Genomic DNA, 19,267 nt, shown 5'->3' with positions numbered 1-19,267 from the left:
CCAAGGTTCTCAGCACAAGGGAAATGGCCTAATTATACGCAACTACTACCCAGTGACCTAATAAACACTAGTCATGCAATTAAGTTAAATTACTTTCTTTTGATAGAGATTTGGTTTTCTTCCAGTTCTCTGGCCACTGGGAAAGAATATTTGATTGGATAGTATTAATCACACTACTCTTACATTGGTATTAGTAAGTTCTAAGGCACAGTTCTAAAATTAAATTTGCCAAATGTATGAACATGCCCTACTTTAATTTTAACAGTTGCCTTCAGGATCAAAGAGAGAGATTATAAAATACTGTCAACTTTGAGTGTGGTAAAAAACGTTTTTCATTTTTGATATTTCACAAACAAAAGATAACAATTCTTTTATATAATTGGCTTTATTTTTAGCCATCAATGCTGTTTGAGGGTTTAAGACTGGCAATGAATTCTAAAAATAGCTTCATTGTATGCCTTGACTGTTTTTCTTGCCGTCTGTCTTTAACAATCCCTTTACTTGCTGTTGGTTAGATGCTAGACATTGTCTCCATACCTGCAATTGTTTGTAAACTTTTCTCAGCCTTTCTTTCTCTTTGTGTTTTTCATGTTTTGTTTCTTTAAAAATTGGGGCTTTTAAAAATATTTTATGCTTTTGTCTTTCAAATGAATTTTGAAATCAAGTTATATATAAGCAATTGTGAGCAATATATGTTAGCTGTGGTTTTTCTCACAATACTGTTTAAAATGTGAGGAAGGGTTTTTAAGAAATGACCAAATATTGGAGAATTTAGTTAGATATGCAAATCAGGCTTTGTTTACTATTCTTTTCTGCTTTGTGCATAGGCACACTCCCTTTGGAGATTTTCTTTTTGTCTATATTTCTTTACTGTCATTCGTGTGTGTGTGTGTGTGTTTGTGTGTGTGTGTGTGTGTGTGTGTGTGTGTGTGTGTGTGATGGGAGCATGTGTGGAGGCCAAAGATTGACATCATGGTCTTCCTCTATTGCTCATCATCTTATTTTAGGGCAGGAATTTTTACTGAGCACAGATCTCATCACTTGGCCAGGGATCTTCCATGTGTGCCACCAGCACATGTATTACAGGCTTGCCATACTACATGACACTTTGATGTGGCTGCTGGGGGTCCAAACCCATATCCTATGTTTCTGCAGTGAGGACATTACTCGCTAAGCCATCTCCTTAGTCTCATATGTTTCATTTTACTGGAATTCTTAAAGCACTTATAGATGAGCAGACGAACAAAGAATTTCCATCTGTCCTCTGTCTACTCTGCTACGTGCATAAGACTCTCCAGGTCAGCATCCTATACCAGAGTGGTATGTTTATGATCATCAGTGACCCCACAACGACACATCTGTGTCAAAGTCAAGTTCGTGTTAGGGCTTACTGTCGGTGTGTACACCATGGGTTTTGACGAAGACATATGTGCTACCTTTGTAATGTTATACAGAATTGTTTCATTGCTCTAAAGATTCTCTGTACTCTGCCTCCTCTTTATTCCCTCCTCTGTTAACTTCTGGTACCACCTTCTTCTTACTATCCTCATATGTTTAGCATTACGGAATTCTTATGGTTAGAATCTTATGACATGCAGCCTTCAGATCTTAACCTGTCTTGCTTAGCAATGTGTCCTTAAGTTCCATTGTGTCTCTCCATGGTCATTCCATTGTTTGGAATATTCACCTACTGGAAGACAGTTTGATAGACCCTAAGTATTCAAAGTATTCATGCACAGGTTTTTTGTTTTGGTTGGTTGGGGGGTTATTTGTTTTTGTTTTGAGGTTGGTTTTTTTGTTGTTTGTTTGTTTGTTTGTTTTGGGTTTTTGTTTTGTTTTGTTTTTTGCTATTTTTGGTTTTTTCAAGACAGAGTTTCTCTGTGTAGCCTTGGCTATCCTGGACTCACTTTGTAGACCAGGCTGGCCTTGAACTCACAGTGATCTGCCTGCCTCTGCCTCCTGAGTGTGGGATTAAAGGTGTGATCTTCCACACCCAGCGCCAGTTTTTGTTTTTTTTTTAATTCTGCTTTCTTTTAAATAAGCATCAGTTCATTTGCACAAATATCAAGTATGCACTTCCTGGATTACATGATTATACATTTGTCTGTACTTCTGTTTGGTTTTGTTGTTTTTTGTTGTTGTTGCTTTGGTTTGGTTTGGTTTTGGGGGTTTCTGGTTCTTTGTGGGAGTTTAAATTAGCTTTTACATGACTAATGATGTGACTTGGTAGTTAAGGGTGCTTGTTGCTCTTGCAGAGGACTTAGGTTTGAATCCCAGCATCCACATGCCTCACAACTCCAGTTTCAGGGGATCCAATACCTTCTCCTGACCTCTAAGAGCACCAAGCATGCAAGTGAAGAATATACACACATTCTATTGAAACACTCATATAGATAAAAATAGTAAGTATTTAATTTTTTTTAAAGTTACCATTACAAAGTAAGTTTCTAATTCACAAAGTAATGTTATTCCCTCCTTTAGACTCTGTGAATTCATGAATTAATCCAAATAGAATTAATAGTTTATCTATTCATTTAAAAAAACCTTTATTGTATGATATTTTATGCAGATTACTGCGCCATGATTCCTGGATCTTTTAAGGAAGGTTTGGTCCTGATACTGCCCTTGCAGAGCTGATATTCCACTTGGGGAAACAAATGAGACAAGATGTTGAAAAGCCTTCTGAAAATTTCCCCTCCAGAGAACTTATACTTCTTTCAATTTGTTCAGTCTTCTCTTATGGCCTTCACTGGCATTTCTTGTTTTTTCATGATTTTTGTTTCTAAAAACTTTTGGGTTTTATTTCTAGTTCAGTTACTTTCTACAGCTTTGTTGCTACAATGATGCTGTTATTCTTAATAACTCACAGCCAAGGACAAACATGTTCTCGGGTTCATCTGAGTTGGGTTCTTTGATTGGTGTCCATAAAGTGTTGGATTGTCTAGTTATTTACACTCAAGGGTCTCAAGAAACTTCGTCCTTATACCATAAACATCTTCTTTTATTGTAGTAGTGTTATAAAAGCCAGGATCTCATGCACAGCACTGTCTAGTATGTGTGATAGCAAGCATTCTTACTTTGCTCAGTTTTGCAAGTAAGCCTCAGTGCTTCCCCAGGTGTCTGTATCTTACCTGAGTGAAAAACACTTAATTTAACTCTTGGTTAGTGATGGCAACTTTTAATATTTTTTTCTGTTTTTAGTCACTAGCAGGTGATTTAAAGCACATTTGGAATGTTACAAATATGCCGGCATTTATTTATTTTCTTTTTCCTTTAATATGTTATTATGAGGATTAATAGATTTTTTATTATGGAATTCCTCTTTGTTGGAATCTAATTCCAATTGTCCTCATTTTTGCCAGAAAGTCTTTCTGTGCAATCTCTAACAGTATTCACCATCACTACATATGTAGTGAATATGACTGTGGATCTCATAAAAAGCAGAGTAGCTTGGCCTTGTCTACACCCCCATTAGCAGGTGAAAGTTTTCAGGACTGTAGAGATAAAACTCAGTGTTGGAAAGAAGGCATGAAGACAGGAAACAGACGAGAAAACAATTCAATAACCAGGTGGTTTTACCCACTTTACTGTTAAGTAATAACAATAAAATGGTGCCCCCCCCCATATGTGAGTCAGTGTGCTGTTTTAATAAAGATGCATTTTTTTCTAGGTATCCAAATGCATGTAGGTTTAAACGGAAAACATAGCTTTGGAGGTCACCTGTGGAATTGAAGTATCTCACTGGCCTAAAAGTATTCATGGATAATTAGGCACCAATCAGAGGACACAGATTTTTTCCAGCTCTGCCATCATGCCTTCCTCCCTCTCTCTCTCTCTCTCTCTTTCAGTCTATCAATACTGACCTTCTTCAGGGCTCTAAAACACTAGCGTGCAGCAGCAGTGGCAGCAGCAACAAGTTCTATGGTTGGAGATGGAATACCTGTCTTTTTTTAACAGGGTCTCAGATAACGTCACTTTTGCTTCTGGGGGCCCTGTACCCATAAACTCTGATGCACACACCGGAACAGTGATTGTCAAAGTTCAAGCTAAGGACATACCAGTTTCTTTTACCTTGCCTTATAAATATAAATAGGAGCAGATTAATAAGCATGCCTATAATGATTCATATAAGGCTGTGGTTATTGCCTAATAACTGCTTATAAGTTAAAAGATTCCTTATAGCAATGTAGGGTTTGTTTGCATCTTGGTTTTGGTTGGTCGGTTGGTCAGTCAGTTGGTTGGTTGGTTGGTTGTTTGGTTGTTTGGTTGGACTGGGTGCTTCATGACATATTCTCACTATGTAAGTTTATTTGGAGTTGAACCTGCCATGGGCCTCCTAAGTGCTTAGATTCCAGGTTATAATACCACACCTAGTTTCCTGGTAGTAACTTTAAATGACAAAGTTGTTTGTCCTTTCCTACCACCTGTAATCACCAGTATTTCAGCACATATGATATGAAGGACATTACACAAAGAACTAGAGCTTGAAAAGAGGATGCCTGGCAAGTAGGACAGGTTTAACTTTATTTCCTCTAAGTCGACCATTGTTTCCTATTGAAAAATAGAGAGAAAATTAAAGCTGTCGCTCTTAACTTGCCTGGAAGTGCTGACAAAGGAAAACTTTATTTCCTCTAAGTCGACCATTGTTTCCTATTGAAAAATAGAGAGAAAATTAAAGCTGTCGCTCTTAACTTGCCTGGAAGTGCTGACAAAGGAAAACTTTATTATCTTCAACTTCTGACTGTCAGTCCATATGAAAATCTTCACTGTTCCGAAAGAAAAAAAAGCCAAGATTAAATAACTTTCTAGTTCTTTAAATAGGATATTATTTTAAGAAAGGAAAGTCTAGAAAGAGGAATTTATTGTCAAATGAAACGTGTAACACTAATATGGGATTCCATACTACTCCAGCTGGCTGCAGATCAAATAATTGAGGGTGAAAGGGAGCCAAGACTATTGCTGAAAGGTCCCTTTCTTTTATGGGTAAGCAAAGAGTATCACTGGCTCAGAGGAGTCAGGAAGAGGCATGAGGAACTGAAGACAGTGTCTGGGCCAGCGCCTTGAATTCAGAATCAGGAAGTCGTGGCCCTTTTCCTGGCCCAGCCTTGCATTGATTATGGCTATCTACAGGAGGTGAGGGCTCCCTGACAAACTATGCATTCAGTCAGTGTTGAATCTGCTCTGCCAAGTAACCATGATTTGGAAGTGTTGGGGCTATTCTCTTGAAATTTTTTTTTCTTTCTTGTCCACATGCTTGACATTAGAACAGAGCCAATGTGGGCAGGAGAAGACATTTTTCTCTGGACTTTATATTGTCTTCAGTCTGTATTGATGTCTGGCAGTGGGTACCTCCTGCCTACCACCATGTGTGAGTGCTTTCAGTGTTGATACATAATTAAGGGCATTTGGAAAAGGAAACACAGTGGGGCTTGTCTTCCCTTCATAGAAGGAAAGCAGCATCAGGGAGATTTCTATCGCTTAAACCTAACCAGTTCAGAAGCTTCTGGGAGATGTGTATCCTCCCACATACCACCACAATCAAAGTCCCCTCACTGGCCACAGACCAAGTATCTCTTCTAGCCTAAATAAAGAGCATTGTTGAGTTTTCAACACGGACAGCAACTCATACTGAATAGACGCTCTATCCTGATCCAATCTGCCTAGTCTCTACTGACCAGTGTCTGAGAGAGATATAGGTAACTGAAACATCCAGAGAAGCAACACACGCTGCCTACACTTGGCCAACCATCAGTTACAATCTTAAAACAATAGGATGCTTCTGTTTCTATCCTACCTGGGTGTGTGTTGGGTAAGGAGACATTTACAACACTCCTGACTGGAGTTCAGTGCAGTCCAATAAGTGCGTTGTCCTCATAGGAGGAAAAAAACGACTGTGGCTCTCTCTGCACATGGTAGTTCTGAACAGCTGTAGATTCTGCGCTCTTGAGGCTATCTGTGCATGGGGATGTCCCTGCCTATCCTTCTCGCCACAGGAGAGCAGAATACATACAGCAATATGTTTAATTCTGAGCACCAATCATGAACTGTCCTGTTGACAGGATTATTCATATCCAGAGAAGAGTAAATGGAAATAATGAGACAATCTGAAAATATGTTATATGAGAAGTGACTTAAGGAGGTGAGGCGTAAGGGTGGAGCTCAGTAATAAAGTGTGCTTGGCATACACTTCACCCTGGACTTGATTTGCAACTCTTCTCCCAACTCAAAGAAGGAAACAGAACTGTGGACATTTCTCTAGAAAAACCATAAAATAAAAACAGTAGAGATTGGTTCTTCTTGCTGTATGCAGTTCATTATATAGGTATGTAATAATATAAATATATATGTGTAAAAAATGCATTAATAATTTTTAAAAAATAAAAATAAATGGAAGCAGCCAAGTTCTCATAGAATTTCATAGAACAGATAATACTTCTTTGGCTTCAACCTAAAGCAGTGGTTCTCAACCTGTGGGTTGCAACCATTCTGGTGATCAAACGACCCCTTCAGAGGGCTTGCACATCAGATATTCTGCATATCATATGTTCATATTATAGCTCATAACAGTAGCAAAATTATGGTTATGAAGTAGCAACAAAAGTAATTTTATGACTGGAGGTCACCAGAACATGAGGACTATATTAAAGGGTCATGGCTTTACAAAGATTGGGAACTGCTGGCCTAGAAAAGGAACCTGAGACATTAGAGAGGGGTACAGACCAGCTCTACAACATCCTAAAACTGTTAGCTGTATAAGCATGTGTATGAAATCAGCAAATAGCACATGATATAACCATGCAAAGCTATATTGAATGATTGCTGGGTACAAATCAGACAAGATGACTTCACCTTTCTGTGTTTCCACATCTAAATAATACATTTTGACTTGATAAAAATATAAAAATATAAATCTGACTTACAGAAGCACAAGGAACTTTACAAATGACAGATAAGGCAAGGAATATAGACATGAGAGAAAAGAGGATAATTAAGAGAAACACCTAATTCAAGTTTATACCGTATAGACCATACCTTAGCTGGCAACGGAAGCAAGTGTGATAGAAAATAGTTGCACAAAATAGATCAAAGGCGTCATTTCAGTTTTCATAATTCCCATTGGTTTAATAATCAATGTTTTCCTTCAAAACTATCTCCCTCTTGCTGGGCCGCAGTCTTAGTTCCTGCAGACCCAATATACCAGCCCCCGTGACAGGCTTGATGGCCTCTTCCTCAGCCTTGGCTTATGTTGAGATGATAGCTTGAAATCTGACCAGGGAATATTACACAGCAGAAAAACAGATGTGCAAATGTGCACTTTGTTTTTTATCTGAAGAGCCAGTTGCTTAACAATTACCAACACATATTGATTGCCCACCCCTACCTAAAGCATATGAACTGCATTGCTCTCTTTTTTAATTAGTTCCAACGTTGCAGGGTTTGTGGCATTTTCTTAAATACTCACTTTTATTTGGAGCCCATACTCATTTCCGGTTCTTTGTCCCTATCTCCTCTATATGGCTCTACTCTTAATATCCCTGCTCCCACTTCTACATATGCTTGCTACCCTCCCCTGTGGCCCAAAGCCTTTTTGTCTTGTGTTGAGCTCATTTGTGGTTTGGCTACCTATACCGAGACTCATTCTCTAGTAAATACACATACAAAAATGGGAGTCTAGCATGCGCTTAAAACAGAAAACATATAATATTTGTCTTTTTACACATGGGTAGCCTCAGTTACTATATTTTTTCAGTTCCACCCATTTGCCTTCAAATATATAATTTCACTCTTCTTTATGTTTGAATAAAATGTCCCCATGGATATGTTCCATATTTTAATTACCCATTCACCTGTTAACAGACATCTGGGTAGATTCCACTTCCTATGTATTGTAATTAGAACAGCAACAAATACACACACACACACACACACACACACACACACACACACACACACACATATTGTAATATCTCTACTGTAGAATAGAGAGTCCTTGGGTGTATGGCCAGGGTTGGTATAGTTGGATAGGAGTACTCCATTTTGAGCTTTTTGAGAAATCTCCATCCTGATTTACATCGTTGCAGAATCAATTTACACTCCCACTTAGAGTGCGTAAGAGATCACTTTCCCTACATCGTGGGCTGCTATCTGTTTTCTTGATGATAGCCATGCCACTAGTATCTCAACGTAGTTTTAATTTGTACAACCCTAATAGATGAGGATCTTGAACCCTTTTCAGAATGTGTACTAGTCACTTGTTTCTTCTTTTAAGAACTCCGTATTTAGTTCCATAGCACACTTTCTGGTTGGAATGTTTGTTTTCATGTTGTTTAGTTTTTACCTTCTTTGCGTATTCTATAATTAATTACATACTGAATGTATATCTGGCAAAGATCATCTCCCATTCTGTAGACCATCTCTTCACTTGGCTGTTTCCTTTGCCGTACATTGGCTTTTTAATCTCATGAGGCCTTCTTTGTTGCTTGTTGATCTTATTTTTCACATTCAAAGTCACAATATGTATGTCTTTCTTATAAATACCCTGTTGTCTCTTTATAAACAGTATACTGTCTGTATAGTTCAGACCTCAGCACAAGAAAGCAAGAACTAGAAGAGAGTCCTTAGAATAATGGCACTTATTAATCATGTGGCGTTGCTTGGTATCAAATGTGCTTGAGGTTCTACTTATCTTTCTTTGACCATATTTAAAAATAAATTGAAGAGTTTATAAAACACAGTGCATCACTCCCTGTGTCCTTTCAACGAGCTCTGCTACACAAAGAGTAAGTTTGCCTCTTTACAATGACCTTCCAAGCCAACTCTGATTTGTGCAGGTGCTCCCACTCCCTTGCCCTACTCCTCCCCTACCTCCATTCTCCCAAACCTGGTGTTTTATGGACTGATTTCATTGTAGTCTCACTACCTTTGTATCCTTCTATATTCCACTAGGAATACTATCCTCCCAGCTCTCCACTCTTCCCCTTCTATGTCTTTCTCCTTCTCCACTTCCCTCCATCCTCTATCTCTATCTTTACCCTATCATCATCCGCACCTCCTCTCTTCCCATTCTTCTTGGACTCTCAATTTCCACAGAAAGCTTTTTCCTGACCATATTACATATTTTTGTAATATGTTGGATATTAATTTTCTATATTATACATTGATATATTGGTTAACATGTTGTATATTAATTAATATATGTTAATTGTTTTATATATTTATATATTGTGGACATATATAGGTAGACAGGAATGCTGTAGCTGTTTATCTCATTATTCTATTTTTAAGTTCTTACACTGGTTTCTATTTGAAGCTATTCAAGAATCTGTTCATTTTTATTGTCTGTTTCCATAGGGCTGATCATAACATTCAGGGTAACAGGAGTGCTGTCTTCTTTGCTGATGGATATTCAGTCCTTTTAATGATGCCTCACTTAAAATAGCTGTAACAACACTTTAAAAAGGAAAAGTAGATGTAGGGGAGGCAAATTTATCACACTGGCTTTGCATTGAGGAGTGAAGTTCCAGAAAAACTAATTCATAAATAAATAATTTAATGTGATAAAAACTGTTCTTCATGGACCATAGTAACAGAATGAAATTAAATCTCCATTAAAGAAGTCAAAAAGTGCAGAATCAATCTGCAAAGACACCATTGTATTTTCAGGCATGAACTATTTGCTGGAGTTTGGCCCTGAATGTATGAAAAAGTAGAACTTCTTGAGATGTTAAAAATTGAGCTTTAAAAATACGGATAGGGATATTTATACAAAGCATCAGGTTTCTGGTAACTCTATTTTGGGTGGTTTTATGAATATGTGGCATAAAAACTCTTGACATTTCAAAGTGACTGTAATAGATGGTGAGTAAGAAGGTAGCCACGGAGGACAGAGAAGAGACGTAGGCGTAACGTAGGTGTAACTTTGTAAGAGAATACCGTGGGGCAAGACTGTTTGGTTTTCCCCTTCTGGCAAATCACTGGAATAATTTTATGCTCAGCCAATAGCCATCAAAATATTTTTAGAGCATAATCTTAATGTCCAGCAGATTCAAAGACAAATTGTTTCTGAGACCATCGCTGGTGAGTCCAGGGTTCTGGCGGATGCACTGCTGCATCCAACTTTAACCAGTAGCTGGAAAACTATGAGCTTCTATGTTCCAAGGCCTGTGTGCTATTATTTCTTGGCTGTATTGATCTCTCTGATTTTCCTGAAAAATTGTTGCTTCTGGAGTATAGGACTTGATTCCATTTCTGTTAAGTAGAAAACTCGATTCTGGCCTTGAGGCTGTTATAATTGAGATGGGAATGACAGCCAAAGAAAGCCACATGTGGACACAGAGATGCACAAGTATTCACCTTCCCAAATGTGACTTAGATTCAAAATTGGTGGACATTATATAAAGAATACATTGATACAGTAATTAAGGGACTCGCTCAATGATACTATAGTAAGATTTTCCCCCAATTTTGGGAGGACTTGTAAGAAATTTGATGCAATGATCTATAATACTTCCAGAACCTTTATTTCAGGTTATAAGGAGGATTTCACTATGAAAAGAACAGCTTTGTATGTAACAAAGTTCTGTATCATTATTGGATGAAATATAAAGCTTAGATTTCATTTTTGTGTATACAGATACTTTTAAACCCAGTGGTTCACGGTTTTCCATCAGTCATTAGATGTTCCTCAAGAAAGGGGCAATGAAAATAAATCAAATCATAGGAGTTACATAGTTTCCTGAATAAATTGGAAGATGTTCCAAAATCTCAATTTAATTTTAAAGTCTGTTTTTGTGGGAAAAGAACTAGCCTCTTCGTTTTGTATTTATATTTTAAACCAAGGAAATTTTCTGTTTTCAAAAATAGAATATCTAGTTTTGGTTGGCCCACATCTATACATGGATGGGTAGATTAACTAGGTGGGTAATCAGAAAAAATAAAAATAATAAAATGAACTGGCATAGCGGCACATGCGTTTAGTCCTAGCACTTCCCTAGGAAAGCAGACACAGGTGGGTTTTTGAGTTCCAGGCCAGCCAGGTCTACATAATAAAATTTTGTCTCAAAACAAAACAAAAGCAAAAATAAAAACAGAAAGATATTATATTGTGTATAGGAAATGCTGTGGATAATAAAAAGGGCTTGGTGGGAAGAATGGGGTATTATGAAATTTTACTGTGTATAAAATTCTTAATAAAATAAAAATGTTCAAATTAATTACTACTAACCATCAATTTGACAAAACTATAAAAAGACTCTAGGCATATCTGATGGAGATTACTTTGATGAAGCTAATTGAAGGGCAAAGACATACCAACCAAGGGTATCACTATTCCTTAGGCAGAAGATTCTGGACCGTGTAAGAGTAAAGAAGGAAATCTGAGCACTGGCACATGTGTGCTAATTCACTGCCATCTGCTCTTGGTTATAGATACGTATGATTATCAGCTTCATATTCCTTGACTTCCTGTAATTCTGGACCCTTTCTCTCCTAAATTGGTCTTGTCAACATATCACTGTAACTAGAAAAGAAGTTAAGATAACTAATAATTGAGTCTTAGACCAATTTAATATAATAAATCAAGTATTTAACCTCTGAAATGTTGTTCTTTGTATCAAAAACATTTTTGTTTGGCTTTTAAAGGAATATACCCATAGAATTAGATTCCTATTTAAGGAATATATCTATAGAATTAGATTAACCCATGACATCCTTGTTCTCGGGAATTTAAAAGGACTAAAAGAAATGCCAAGGACTTGAGAGGTGGCTCAGTTGGTAAAATGTCAGCTGCACAAACCTGGGGATGGGGGCTTTGGACCCCAGAACATGTAAAATCCAGGATTCTCAGCAAGCTTCTCTCTGGAATACAGAGACAAATGGACCTTTAAATTTCATTGCCAAGTCTGTCTACAAAAATTAATGTGTTTCAGGTTCAGTGAAAGACCATATCTCAAAAAACAAAGGTGAAGGGTCACCGAAGAAGATGTCTAATGCCCATCTTAAGCCTCCATACTCATCTACACCCATGTGCACATGTACCCTTGCCCATGTGTGCATACATCCACATTAACATGTACACCTACCACATGTACTCAAAGAGAGAGAGACAGACAGGAGAGGAGAGGAGAGAAGAGGGGAGAAGAGGACCCCGAACAAGACAAAATGTCAGAGTCCTATTCATTACTTTCATCATTTAGTGATACTTGTTACTGAAACAAAGCCCCAGCCTGGCATCCTCTGTGGACACATCTAGGTCCCAATATGACTTTGCTTCCCTTCTTTGAGTGTGGCCATAATCGGTCCTTCTAAAGTTGGTTCTCAGCAAACAAATATGGGAAGTTGGCAACCTGAGTCACAATTGAGGCTTTACACTGAAAGAACTGGACCTAGGTCCATTGCATCTCTCCCCGAGCTGTCCTCCTAAAGAAGTTGTCTATGTTTTACATGGTCCTTTATTTTTCTTTACTCAATATCCTATTCGGCCCTGACCCTTTGCATAGCACACAGGGTTGAGACTCCCAATACTAACTGACTTTATTTGACCACACAGGAACTCTATAGAGTTGTGTCCAAGTAATTTTACAAGGACAATAGACGTTTTAGTTACTGCTTTAAATCAAAGTCCTTCCAAATATATGTCTAAATCTTAGAGTAGTCAAGATAAAAAGCTTTGGAGATATGTGCTTGTGTGTGTGTGTGTGCACACACGCACGTGTGACACGCACACACACACATCACTATGGGGTCTATTTGTTCTCTTTTTAAAAAATGTATTTATTCACTTTTTTTGTATTTATTATAATTTATTTGTATTATATCCCAATTGTTATCTCCTTGTTTGTATCTTCTGATTCCCACTCTCCCTCCCTCTTCTGTCCTAGTCCCCTCCCCTAGACCTTTGACAGGGGGAGAGGGGACCTATAGGTTGAGGGGGCCACAACCTATCAAGTCTCATCTGGATAGCCTGCATCCCTTTCCTCTGTGTGTCCACAGGGCCTACCCGCCAAGGGGCAGTGATCGAATCTGGGGCATCAGAGTTCATGTCAAAGGCACTTCCCTGCTCTCCCACAACCGTGGAGAATGAGCTGTCCACTGGCTAGATCTGCACAGGGAGTCTAGGTTCTCGCATGCATTGTCCTTAGTTGGTGTGGGGGCCTCTTTTTAAGTGTGTGGAAAGATAATAAGAGATTTACAAAGGACTCTTCGCAGTATCATAGCTCAAAACAGTAATAGGTAAGTGTTGCATGCAGAGAACTACCCATGACACAAGCAAAAAAACTCGGCCTAACTTCATTTTTTCCACGGTATTTCCCTTAATTAAAATTATTCTGGTGCAAATATTCTCTCACATACATTCTTAGGTACAAATTCACAATGATTAAAATCATACAAAATAAATGTATACCCTAAAAATAAAACTCTTATAAATAAATTCTCCCACTAATAATTAATTAGAAGCTGGAAGTGTGTGTAAGTACTCATAGTCATTCTGCTTTTTTTCATGTGCTGAATATTCATGTAAAATGCACTCTTGGCACTAGGTCAGCATCTTCTCCATGAAGGGACTATTGATGACCCAGACCAGACCTTCCCTTCCCTGTCAAATAGAAGACTGCCCATTATCCAGTGTCCTTTTTGTCACCATGAAGAACAGGGAACTTTTTATTCTTTCCAAGAAATGGCCTTTCAGATTTAGTAACAGCATGTTCTGTTCCTCAGGAAACAAGGGAAGATCGAGACAGGACACGGCTGGACTCCATGGTGCTGCTAATTATGAAACTGGACCAACTAGACCAAGACATCGAGCATGCTCTCAGCACGGCCTCCTCTCCATCCAGCACGCCAACGAACCTGCGGCGGCATGTGCCTGTGAGCTACTTGCTCCCTACTCTTTCTCCTGGTGGAAGAGTGTCCCTCTGCATCTGTTTGGCTGTAGTGATTAGTGTTTGTTAAGGTTTTTTTTTTTTAGTTTAGTTTTGTTTTATTTTTCACTAAGCAAACAATCTTCAACTTTGATATATATCACCAGCCCTGTTTCTACTTTGAGACACAGACTAAAGAAGTTGTCCAGGCTGCCCTTAAACTCGCTACATAGCCCAGACTGGCCATTTGTAAACTCTCTGTTTATCATTACAGTTGGAGTAAAACAAAATATGTCAGCAGAAGCATTAGGAATGTTAATGACTGAAGGTGATCGAACAATTAGTGACTGTTTTAGATCTAAGTTTTATAACTGACTAGCCAAAGCCATAAGAAAATTGTCTAATCTCTCAACTGTAGGATCATGTGAGAGAGATAGATACACACAAAGATTCACTGTTTAACTAAGGGCTTATTAGGGAGACAATGAGCTAATATACATAAGCAGACTTGCATGGATCTGGCCCAGAGTATGCTTGGCCAGTGATGATTCTCTTCTGTTTCACCCTACACCCATATCAAACACTGAACAATACATGTCCCTGAGCCTCAAAACTATTTGTCAATCTTTACAGTTTCTGGGTCACTCTTGGTCTTTCTTTCTGTTTTTTGTTTTGTTTGATTTGGTTTTGTTTGGTTTTGTTTCGTTTTTTGCTTTTTGTGTGTTTAAAGCTAATGATAACATTTATTTCACCTGCCCTCTCGGCTGCTTTTGACAGTTGTGCCAGGGAATGAAAGCCTTCTGGTGTCATGAATATGACCTTGATCATTCACCAAGGAGCATTAACCCAGAGAGAGACAAGGGAGAAACTTCCTCAACCCCACACTCCTGCTCCATCATGTATTTTACTTAAGCAGGAAGAACATGGCATACAGTGAAGCAATGACTCCTCCCCTAACCCACCCACCCTGTATAAGAACACTTAGAAAATGCCCAGAATGAGTGTTTTATGTAATAAAGAACATAAATGGAAACCATAGACTGGGATGGCACAGAGCAGTGTTTGTGTGAAGCGAATCTTAAAGGAAAGCAGGAAAGATTTGATGAAGCTGCTTAGAGAAAACCTAATAGATTCTCCCAACTCCATGACCTGATTTATTTTGTAACCCAAAATATTGACGTTGAGCCTCCGTTATGTGACAGTCCATTAAGGCTGAGTAATGATGTGATCTCTTAGAATGGGTGCCAGGTGGGAGATGGGGGTGGGGCTGGAGGAGAAAACAGTACTAGTCGGTGCATGGTAAGCTTTGTGTGTGTTGCTTCCTTCTTCATTCTCTTCATCTGATGATGAGCACCTTGAGCCTCGGGAAGGATGAGGGATTTGCTGGGGTCACACAGATGGGGAGTGAGATGCTGCCAAGAGACTCACAGCTTGCAAGAGCCACTTCCACATCTTTCAGGAAAGCCAACTTCCATTCTTCCACATCATAAATCTTTCCAAGGCCTTTTCTTTTCAATAGCAAGATATTCTGGCTTTGAACCACCAATGGTTTTTTGCCTGAATGTGTAACCAAGTGGATATTAATAATCCCTTAGGACACTTCCGCCTCACCATAGAGAAGCTTAAGAAATACATAGGCTAAAGCCAAATCCCTGCCTTTGAAGGAGTTCGGTCACTGTTGTGCAGTGGTTTTTGGTCTTCCTAATTTTCTAAGTTCTTTAGCTTAAGACTGTATTGCTCACTGTATATACAGAGAAGAGATACAGATGGCATTTGGTCTCTTTCATTTCAGACATAAAAATAAAAGTTTTTTTTTGGTCAAGCATCACTCCATTTAAACCTTTTGTGGCCCAGAGTTTCATATTCTTTTTACCTAGCCTGTAGTCCTTGAATTTATTCTTGGCCAGTTTTACATCAACTCCACACTACCTGTCCCTGATGTGACATTCCAGGAGTACATGCACTATCCGTAGCATCCAAGTGTGTTTTCCACGTTGACTTTCACTACTCATTTGATGGCTGCTGCTTCTCCCATTACCTCCTCATCAACTACATTTTGTGGACCTCAATACCCCCTCTTGCTAATTCTTCCCTTTACATCTTCTATCCAGATTCTTGATTTAAGTTTTCCTATTGAATCACTTTGAATATTCTCCATAGGAATCATCTGGCCTCCATTATCATCTTTATAGTGAATATCACCAGCGAAGCTTTATGGTGTGCTATGAATATCTGTGTAAAGGATGAATCGCAGGGCTCCCACTATTTCATGCCATGGTTGACTAGGATACAGACCTCTTCTATGGCACATAACATCCTAGATAACCCACCACAGGAAGAACTCCCCTGAGCTGCGTGCATTCCTTCTGCCAGATACAGTGAAAGCATAGGGTAGCAATGATACCCAAAAGTCCAATACGGCATCGGATACATGACAAAAGCAAGAGTAGCCAGTGTAATGGGGGTAATGGTTAAATGGGGAGGAATGAGTGAGGGACCTTGGAAGAGATGACCCGTGATTTCTCACAATGAGAAGTGGAGAGAGGGATTTCTAGTAAGCTTCAGATCCACAGCTGCATGAACTGCTTCTTTAGTTGTGTTTCAGGCCCTCAGCAAAACAGCACAGACCTTATGTTATGAGGTTGAGCTTTGAGGTCAGGACCCAAGATTTAATACCAGCTCTGCCCTGGATGTGAGTTTAATCCAGAGAGCTGCCTTGAGTCTGAATGCCTTTGTCTCTTCGCTGATGATAATAACACTTTCCACACAGGAAGAATGAGCTGAGTCAGATATAGCTGTAAAGTGTGGTCTGTGCAAACTACCAACACAAGATGCATATATTGAAAAAAATAATTACTTCACCTCATACTTATTATTGTGTGGTTAGAAAAATAAAAGATTACCATGTTAACCACTTCATTAAGTCATGAATAGGAAGGCAAAATAAACGCAAAAGGCGTCTGCTACACACACACACACACACACACACACACACGGAAAAAACATAGCAAATTAAATGAACTGTCTACTGCTCATAGATATACATTTAATGTCATAAACGACCTGGTTTTTTGCTGGTATCCATTTCATGTTAATTCAGTTTGAAATTCAAGTGAGTCACATTTCACTTAGAATAATATATGTTTTTGTTTCCCATGCTAAGACATAAAAATGGTCTAATTGGAAGTTATTCCAGGCACAAGAAGTTTGACTATAATTATGTGCTTCACAAAGGCACGTGTGGACACATGTGAACACACATATGTGTATGCGAGCACACACCTCTTGCATACTCATTAACCACTATATATCTCTTATAACATTCCGTCAGTGGAAAGTTAGTTTCAATACTATTCCTGGTTTATAATGTAGGGCAAAAGCATTGCTTACATTGTGCACTAAAATGGGAAAGTTTTTCTCTGGTATTCATGAGGTCCTGTGAGGGAGCCTGGAAGGCAGCTCATTACCTATGTGAGGCAAGTGAATTACTGGGCGTGAAGGCTGCAGATGGCAGGAAAGGGACATGTAGGGGACACTCTTGTGCCTTCTTTCATGGCTGTGCATTTTTTTTTATATAAACAGGATCCAGAGTCAGGATGTGAAAGTGGAACAGACAGTACCTCAGGAAATCACACACAGGTGAATCTGTGTTCTAACACCGGGTCTACCAATCTATCAGCTACTCCAACGAGCAATTCTGGAACCAAACCCAAAACCATGGTAAGTTGTAAACAACCTCAGACTCAGCAGTCAGTGTTGCCAAACATGACCTGAGCATTGGCAGTCATCTATTGAGTGTGCAAGCATGACTATTGGAGTCTTAGCTGTATCAGCTTGATACTACTTGCTGGAGCATCACCCTAAAAATGCATGCTGTTTATTTTCACAAATATTTGCTTAAGTAGTTCACTAAAACAGCCCATGAGTTCAGAATTATGGCCCGTGAATTTTTGTCACAGAACTTTAAAGACTCAAGAGTGTAAAATGTGGAGATGGGTTTTCTGGTATTATAATCTTGACCACACCACATACTCGTTAGAAAATCTCTAAGCATTGATGATAGATGGATGGATAGATTGATAAGATGTTGCCTGTGGCAATACGATGATCTGCAGAACTACAGATGTGTGAAATCGCTCCATCATAGTTTGTGGACATTCAGTGATGTAAAGCATGGGAAACCCAATGTTTAATGGAGTGTCATTTGCTGTCCTTGTTGCCCTGATGACTTCCAATGCCATCAACCCAAACGAAAAGGAGAGTTCTCACACAGAATAACACAGTGCAGGAAACTCTGAATAAAAGACCTTTTCCTTTAAGTACAATGTGACCTGCAGTAGCAAAATAGTATTTGACTCTAAAAGGTAACATTTATGGGGGAGTAATTGCGGCTTCAAATATCTAAAGTCCACACAGTTCCAAAATAAGCTCTGCTACTTCTGTGAAAATCACAGAGCCATATTATTTTTTTAATCCCCATGTTAGCTTAACACAGAGAAATGAGTTCGTACTGTTTGTTTTCCCGTCTTTAAAATAAAGGCAGTTCTAAAATGGGACTAAAAGAATACTCAGAATTTGAAATGTGGTAGATTCCCTGGGATTTAAGAAGAATGAAAGCATGCTGTTGAAATAGTAGATGTGCCTGGCTTTAGTTTTACATAGATAGGAGTTAAGTTTCCCACTGTCACTTATATTCAGATAATTTGTTGCTAAACATCTACACAGTATCTACTATGTACCATGAACTATGCCAAACAGAAAAATATCTAGAGAAATAATATGTTACCCACTTCTTTAAATGGTTTCCATTTTAGCAAAGGGGTGTAGACACTTAATCAGTAAAATGAGAGGAAATGCTACAACACTGAGAGTGCTATGTATGCAGGGAATAAAAGACATGCATAATGTTGATTTGGGATACAATAAAAAAAACCATCAATAGTAACATGTGATAATAGGCAGACTCTAATGGAAATTGTTCTAATATTAATGATAAACTTTCTTTGCTTACCATTTTATAGAGGCTATTTAATGACCTATAGAGCCCTGTGCAATGTTGCACTGCCTTTGTGCCCTTGGTGGTCTTAAATCCTTCATGTATAATTTAGTATAAAGATGCTACATACTTTTTAAAATCTGGACACTACAGGTTCTGCCATTTCAGTGTGGGTAGAAGTTATTCTTCTCATATTTTGATTGAAATACAGCATTTATGGCATAAGAATGCACTAATATTAGATGTTTCACTTAATGGGGTTTCTCATCTGTAGAAATCTAGAGTCTTGGCCATTTGTATGATGATGTGACTACCACCCAGGACTGGACTAATTCTAAAGAACAGGTTAACACTGGCAATGGATTGTAGATTCTCCTCAATATTTATTACGTTTCTCCATGTTTCTCCATTT

The 19,267-nt window shown here is 38.5% G+C and overlaps 1 protein-coding gene across 1 annotated transcript in view; it reads left to right on the top strand.

The window, feature by feature from the left end:
* LOC127209837 (rho GTPase-activating protein 7-like) overlaps positions 1-19,267 on the top strand; it is a 100,233-nt gene that overhangs the window by 67,664 nt on the left and 13,302 nt on the right. The window contains exons 2-3 of the mRNA XM_051169475.1: positions 13,717-13,866; positions 17,442-17,579. Coding sequence (XP_051025432.1) covers positions 13,717-13,866; positions 17,442-17,579 — 288 coding nt within the window. The remainder of the gene's footprint in view (positions 1-13,716; positions 13,867-17,441; positions 17,580-19,267) is intronic.

This window comes from Acomys russatus, chromosome 27 (genome assembly GCF_903995435.1).
Source record: "Acomys russatus chromosome 27, mAcoRus1.1, whole genome shotgun sequence".
Taxonomy (NCBI): domain Eukaryota; kingdom Metazoa; phylum Chordata; class Mammalia; order Rodentia; family Muridae; genus Acomys; species Acomys russatus.
Note: the sequence above shows the minus strand (reverse complement) of the source record. Positions and strands in the feature narration are given on the sequence as shown.